This window comes from Triticum aestivum, chromosome 2D (assembly GCF_018294505.1).
Source record: "Triticum aestivum cultivar Chinese Spring chromosome 2D, IWGSC CS RefSeq v2.1, whole genome shotgun sequence".
NCBI classification, from domain to species: Eukaryota; Viridiplantae; Streptophyta; class Magnoliopsida; order Poales; family Poaceae; genus Triticum; species Triticum aestivum.
The window spans coordinates 635,619,435-635,626,436 of NC_057799.1; the positions used below are offsets into that span (position 1 = coordinate 635,619,435).

General features: G+C 43.5%; 1 protein-coding gene across 2 annotated transcripts; it reads left to right on the top strand.

Moving 5' to 3' along the window:
- Window positions 1–2,491: 2,491 nt before the first annotated feature.
- Window positions 2,492–4,777, top strand: LOC123050619 (inverted formin-2). Of its 2 annotated transcripts, XR_006423803.1 has the most exons (3): window positions 2,492–2,731; window positions 2,928–3,189; window positions 3,765–4,777. XR_006423803.1 is itself a non-coding variant. In XM_044473386.1 (2 exons), the coding sequence occupies exons 1-2, from the start codon at window positions 2,528–2,530 to the stop codon at window positions 3,891–3,893; spliced, it is 333 nt and encodes a 110-aa protein (XP_044329321.1). In that variant the 5' UTR covers window positions 2,492–2,527; the 3' UTR covers window positions 3,894–4,318. The 2 variants fall into 2 exon arrangements, 1 of the variants encoding a protein (XP_044329321.1); XM_044473386.1 differs by lacking the exon at window positions 2,928–3,189 and having other exon boundaries at window positions 3,765–4,318.
- Window positions 4,778–7,002: the final 2,225 nt, after the last annotated feature.

The following is a 7,002-nucleotide window of genomic DNA, read 5'->3' on the forward strand; positions in this document are numbered from 1 at the left end:
AATTGTTTTCTTTGTCTGGCAGGGTTTGGAGAAAATTCACCACAAAAGCTCTGGGACTGCCGAAGAAGCTGCAATTTAATCACTCGAAAGTAAGTACTATAGTAGCATGTTCCGCCCATCTCCTAGTGATTCAAGCGCTAGTTTCATCAATACCATTTAGCATGCTTGCTTATCAGTTTGATTGACCTCTATTTCTTGTGAAGTGGTTGTGGCAGGAATCCGGGAATAATTACTGTGGATACTACGTTTGCGAGTCCATCCGCTACACGACCTATGAGCGGGGCTACACTGAAGAACAATATAAAGTGCGTAAGCAATAATATTCACAATTTTATTTTATTGCCATCATTTGTGTTGAGTTTCATTTATTCATATATATATGTATTGACCCCCTTCTTCAAATTAGATGTTTCGGAAGCGGGATGAACTCCTAGCACCAGATCGTATGCGAGGAATTCAAGAGGAATTGGCGGTATTCTTCCTTGACCACGTGATCGCTGAAAACGGAGAATACTATGTGGACCCTGTGTTCCTACAATTTAATTAGGAGATTGTATTGTAAGAGATAATTATTGTATATATGTAGCCGGTAGTGTCGGATAGATATACGAGAACTTGTTGTTCGACCAATATCTCGGAGAAGGAGAGGTGGTCGATATCACTTCTCTCTGTATGCATATGTTCATGACGATCTTCTGTTTCCTTCATTTGATTACTAGCTAGCGTGTCTACTCCTCTCCATACGTATATAGTACGTAGCGTCGACCAAGCACGGAGATAAGAGAGGACACTTCTCTCTATTAATTAGCTAGCTAACATAATATATGAAACACCTAAATTAACCCCCCAAAACCCCTAAACCACCCCCTTTCAAAAAAACAAAAACCTCAGCTCCTGCCAGCTGCTGACGCGTGGATGCCTATTGGTCCCGGTTGATGACACCAACCGGGACAAAAGGCCCTGCCTGTTGGTCCCGGTTGGTGCCACCAACCGGGACCAAAGGCCCCCCCTGCCTGGGCTGGCAGCAGCGGCCACGTGAAGGATCTTCTGTCCCGGTTCGTGTAAGAACCGGGACTAAAGGGTTAGGGCTTTAGTAACGACCCTTTAGTCCCGGTTCGAGAACCGAGACAAAAGGCCCTTACAAACCGGGGTAAAAGCCCCTTTTCCTACTGGTGAATGTACAACAGTACATGTACTCGTTGAAGACTTGGCAGTTGACCTGAGCGCGAGTAGTTAATTTAGATGGTGCTTTTGATATTGGACCAGTCGACCCTGCACATCAAACTCGTTCCACTGAACCAGCGAACTGTACACCGTCGGTACACTTGGCTCGCTACCATATATACCGATCATGAAGACACGGAAAGCAGAGACACCCACGCTCGGCTCGCCGCCGACGACAACGCCATGCACGCTACCTGTATGTTTCTGCGCTTCATAAACCTGGCGCAGTTTTTTCCCTCCGTGCAACTGTAGAGTGAAACGCGATATACTCCGCTCACTATAAGCGCGCACATGGAGCTGGACGCCGTCGTCGCTAACCGGTATACACAGGTCTCTTTCCCTAGCTGTTCTGTCGACCGTCGACAGAAATACCATCGAGGCCGGCCGGAGGTCGCCGTCCTGGGACAGCGCCACAGTCCACGCGTACGGACGATGGCAGCAACGTGATCGAGCTAGCAGCGGCAGTGGTAATCCATTTCATTACGTCGCGCGCGCACGGTCCAAATCGCGTGCACGAGATCAGCTGCATATCCGCGGCGTGACATCCTCCATGACCAGATGTTGATTTTTCGATAAAGATCAACAGATGTGGATGGACGACAAGAAATTAACTGCCAATCAAGCTCAGATGGGAAATAAATCGAAAGCGGCACATGAAGCGCTCGGGCTGTTTTTATGGTTCCTTGACGCGTCCAAAGGACAGGCACACCAGTAGTAATCCATTTCACTGTGCCATCCATGTGCACGGTCCAAATCGTACGTACCACTTCACGGGAAATGCAACATAAACTCGGGATGGATATCCATCGGCCTGATCTCTATTCTTAATGTTTGAGTTGCTAGGATTGCGTTCACGGTTTATTTTCGTCTGGTTATATTTCGTCCGGTTTATTTTCGTCTCACATGCCATCACCATATCTACTCATGTTGATTTTTTTTACCCTCACAATAAAAACTTTCTTAATCTTTCCAAAGTTTCCTAATTAGACACGTTATAAACGGGCAGGAACTGATAGCACATCACCAAACAATAAAATTTACTTTCATGAAAATCAAATCCAAATCCTAATTTTCCTAATGCGTCGAGCCTTTTCTACTCTTGTCAGCGGTCCCGATGGTAAGTCAATGGTCGTCGTTCGTTTCGTTGGTAACTCTTCGCTCGCGCGGCTCCTCCCGCAAAACTGTGCGGCCCATGGGCCAGATGTTTTGTCCCATCGAAAACAAAAGTGAAATCAACTCCTCGCTATTCATCATAGTCTCAAAAAAGACTCGGTCTCGTACGTATCTTCAACCCTCGTATGAGATGGCTCCGCCGCCGCCGCCTAAGACCGCAGCCCCGCCCCCGGCAGTCCGGCACCTCTCCTCTCCCGGCGGCCCTCCTTCACCGCAGTCTCCTCTACTCGGCCATGTCCGCCCAAGTCTCCTCCCCCTTGTTGCACCTATCAGCGGCGACCGCGATGCCCGTCGACCACCAACAGCCGCCCAAGTTATCTATGGGTTCTCTAAGGTGAGCTTCCCTCTTTTTCCATTTGTTCCCATTCATTCCCTATTTGTGTGTGCCTGTGATTTTTCTTGTATGAACTATAGCATGGTGAATAAATCTTGGTTGATGGATTTACTTTCGCGGAAGATGATTTTCGGATTTTATTTTCAGTTCTGTGTTCCAATAAACTTCTTTTACCGCCCTGCCTCTGGTACTTTAGGGACTGGCCTGGGTCCTCTGCTTTCGGCCGGTGTCGGTGCAAGCTGAAACTCATTCGTGGCAGGGAGGAGCAGATCAAGGCCTTCCAATAGGCGCAGGATCAAGTCATGAAACTTGCATCATCTTTACATCACCATGTAGTTGGGTGTAACGTGAGTTCTGCTCTTATTCTACATTGTGAGAGGAGCGACGCTGCCGGTGCGTGGCGACGAGAGGCTCCTGGTGCTCGACAAGGTGCCTGAGCAGGACACCTTGATTAATACGTGAGACCCTGACACTCATTACTACATGTTTATCTACCCAATCACATTAATTGATTTTTTTCACCCAAAAGGTTAAAAATCAACTGCTTTGCATGACCAAGTGAGTATTGTGTTTAATTAGCAAAGTTTAATATTTCATACACAATTAGGAAGTACATGAAGATTGCATTATTTTTTTAGAACAGGTTCTATTGTAAAGATGAGGTCAGAGGCATACCAACACAATGCTCTGAAAATTCTGAAGCTTCTTACAAGCTCATATATATTTACCACATGCATGCATGAGGAAGGAACAATATATTTTTCTAGAGTTACTATGTGACGGCACCTTCTGGGATTGCACAAACATCCGAAGTTTGTGTAACTCCTGACTTCTTGAAATCTGTAGTTGTGAGTATCGTTTATCTTTTACCCTCCTATTTTTCTCACTTATGTCATCCCGTGAGTTTAGTCAGTCACTTTGGTTACATGCCTTCGGTTAGTCCTTTGTTGATCATCTCTAGCTCCCTAGCCTGACCTTAGATATAGTATACATGTACTTGCACTTGACCCAGTTGACGCATGTGCCTATGCAGATCATCGTTCCCCATGCCATATGCCGGTGGATGGAAACAGAGGTGTTCAAGCGAGTCGGCGACATGTCTGCCGTGCCAGCACAGCTCAGCTCCGAAGATATAATAGGCCCAGCAAATAACATCGCATAATTTAGGCAAGCGAAATACAGCTGTTAAATGCCTCCATGTTGTATTGCACACCCATTTCATAATACTTTTTGACATAAGTATAAACATCTGCAAGCCTACTGTTCTTCTGCGTGTTAAATTGAATAAGATTATGATGTTATAGTGTTGCTGCTTATGCGTTGTGCAGCAGACGTTTCCTTTGTCCCATCAAGGACGCAGATCATACATTAGCATGCTCAAGTTGAAATGACTTGACATAGGCAAGAAACTTCCACACATTTTCTCTTCCATTCACACTTATTGGGGTTTCTTATAGGTTTTAAATCTTGAAGCTTACATGGTCACTAATATGGGCATGTTCTGTTAAATCACTAACCTTGATTTCAGTCTTTAGGCATTATGACGAAACTTCAACATTGAAGATTGTGAAAGGTGATTTTTTTTTTCATTTCCTTTGACGTATATTTAAGTCTTTTTTCCCCTCTTCTGTTTCATGTTCCATTAATTCAAATATGTTTTATTGCCTGGTGAATACTTATTCTGTTTTAGTGGCTGACTAATTGGCCCTTTGCTGATCAATATAGTTCCCTTTGTATATATATGCTGTACATATAAACTGATCGCTTTATCTAATTACAGGGCAGCTACATTGCAAAGTATTAAGTAATAACCTGTTATCTTTTTCGCTTTTTTTGCTATATCACTTAACAATTGCTGTTGTTGTTAATTTAGCTTGACACAAGTATGTGATTTGCCATTTCATTTGGTACATTGAAGCTTGGGCCTTTTGCCTTTTGTGTTCTCATCTGTCATTATATTGCATACATTTATGATCATTTTTTCGCAAATTATATAGTGGCATGCTTTAACCATGACTATTATCTTCATGCAGACATGCAGTGAACTTCAATTGGATAATAATGATGGTTTTAATTTTTGACTCAACATGCGGAAGAGATTCAAAATAGTTTTTTTTTCCAGTGAATACATACATTATAGCAAGCATTAGGGTTTTGACCATGCACGAGCAATGTATAAGAAAGTAGATGCAGAGGAATATTTTATGAGCAATTCAATGTGTTTTAACTGTAACACTAAAATATACCGTATATATCTTTATTCATTTTTTTTGCATTTGACATATATGATCTTGTATAAAGCTGAATAAAGTTTTTAGTTGAGTTGATCCTTGACAAGCTCAAATCCATCACGGGGCTGGGGCTCGTCAGCGACGTGTTAAGGGATCTGGCACACGTCAATAGCCCCCATGGCCAGGCCACCATTGGCCACATCCGCTACTCCACCTCCGGTGGCGATGCCCAGCTGTGCAACATGGTGCCGTTCCTTGCCGGACACCGGTTCGGGCAGCTCGCCGTGGAGCACAACGACAACCTGGTGAACTAGTTGCCTTTGCGCCACAAGCTGGAGGCGCATGGCTCCATCTTCAACAACTCAGAGGTCATCCTCCACCTCATCACCAGATCCTCCACAATATGGATGCATGGGGTGAGTGCTTGTTTCCCAAATTACTTTCTTCTTTGGTTCATCTTCACTGTTATTCTTTGTTCATACTTATTTCATTCAGTTCTACCTAGGTTTCATGGAAGTGTGTGTATGTCGAATGCAAGAGATGGAGGCTTTGAATAAGAAGAGCACAATACCTTTCTGTGAAGCCCTTTGATATCCTTGCCAGGCATGCGTTCTTTCACCCACTTCAAAATTTACGTAGATAGGGAGCATCTGTGCGCACTTGTTGGGCTATTCATGTGAGCCATCTCTGTATGATCAACCCATGCTAGCCTCTATTAACTTTAAATACCTTATGCATCTCTCCTTCACATGGATTCAGAGTGAAATAATGGATAACACACTAAATATTATATGCTTTCTACATCTGATTGTTCCATCCTCTTTATCCATCAAAAAACAATGTTCTTCGATGCTGGTTAATGTTGGTTGGAAAAAAGATCACAACAAAGGCACAAGAAACTGCCTGAAACTTAACATCACCATGTATTGACAACTTCTGGACAAAATTGACTAATTATTTTTGTACAATCACTACTAGAAAAAGGGCTATAGATGGGATTGACACTAATGGCGCACCAGACAAGCGGTGCGCCATTAGTATACTAATGGCGCACCACCTTCTGATACGCCATTAGAGTTGAAACTACTAACGGCGCAGGGTGCGCCATTAGTATCAAAATTTTTTTTTAACTAGTGCGCCTGTCCAAACATACTAATAGCGCATCCAGACACAGTGCGCCATTACTAGTTGTAACTAGTAATGGCGCACCTGGCCCAGGGTGCGCCATTAGTATCAATTTTTTTTAACTAGTGCGCCTGTCCAAACATACTAATGGCGCATCCAGACACAGTGCGCCATTACTAGTTGTAACTAGTAATGGCGCACCTGCCGTTTTTTCTATTATATTTTTTATTCCCTTTTTTGCAAAACTACTAATGGCGCACTTTTCCACCGTGCGCCATTACTAGTTTAAACTAGTAATGGCGCACTGTGGAACAGTGCGCCATTAGTATGTTTTTTTTTTGCAAAACTACTAATAGCACACCACCAGAAGGTGCGCCATTAGTAACCTGGATTACTAATGGCGCATTTAGAGTTGGTGCGCCATTAGTAAGTGGGCAGCAACAAGATATTTTGGACGGCCTCTCCTACCCACACTCACTTTCTCCCCACTTCATTCTCTCCACCTCCTCCTTGTCTCGGTGCCTCCTCTTTTTCACCTCATTTCCACCATAGATTCATTCAATTTAAGTGGTTAAATTACCTTGTTTTGATAGGTAAGTAAGGGGGGAAGCTATATTTATGTTGTTCTCCCTACAACAATGTGCACATGCACTTTTTATGGCCTAGCTAGATCTATGTATGTTTGTGGTGTTGCATATGTGTTTGTGTTTGGAGGTGTACCGGTATTTGAAATGCGATAGTTGCCAATATTTTGCCGGAATGTTGATTCATTTCCGTTTCGGCGAGAATTTTGGTATTAAGCATTCTTTTTGGTCCTATTTTTAGGGAAAGTCATGCCAAATTTTTTCTTGGTTCTAAAATATCGTTTTGCTCTACCCCGCAGGCGACCATGGTCCGCATGATGACCGAAGGCAT

Coding starts and splice junctions, on each gene's coding strand:
- LOC123050619 (XM_044473386.1), top strand. CDS start 2,528: ATGGCTCCGCCGCCGCCGCCTAAGACCGCAGCCCCGCCCCCGGCAGTC. Junction 2,732..3,764: donor TTATCTATGGGTTCTCTAAG/GTGAGCTTCCCT, acceptor GTGCCTATGCAG/ATCATCGTTCCCCATGCCAT.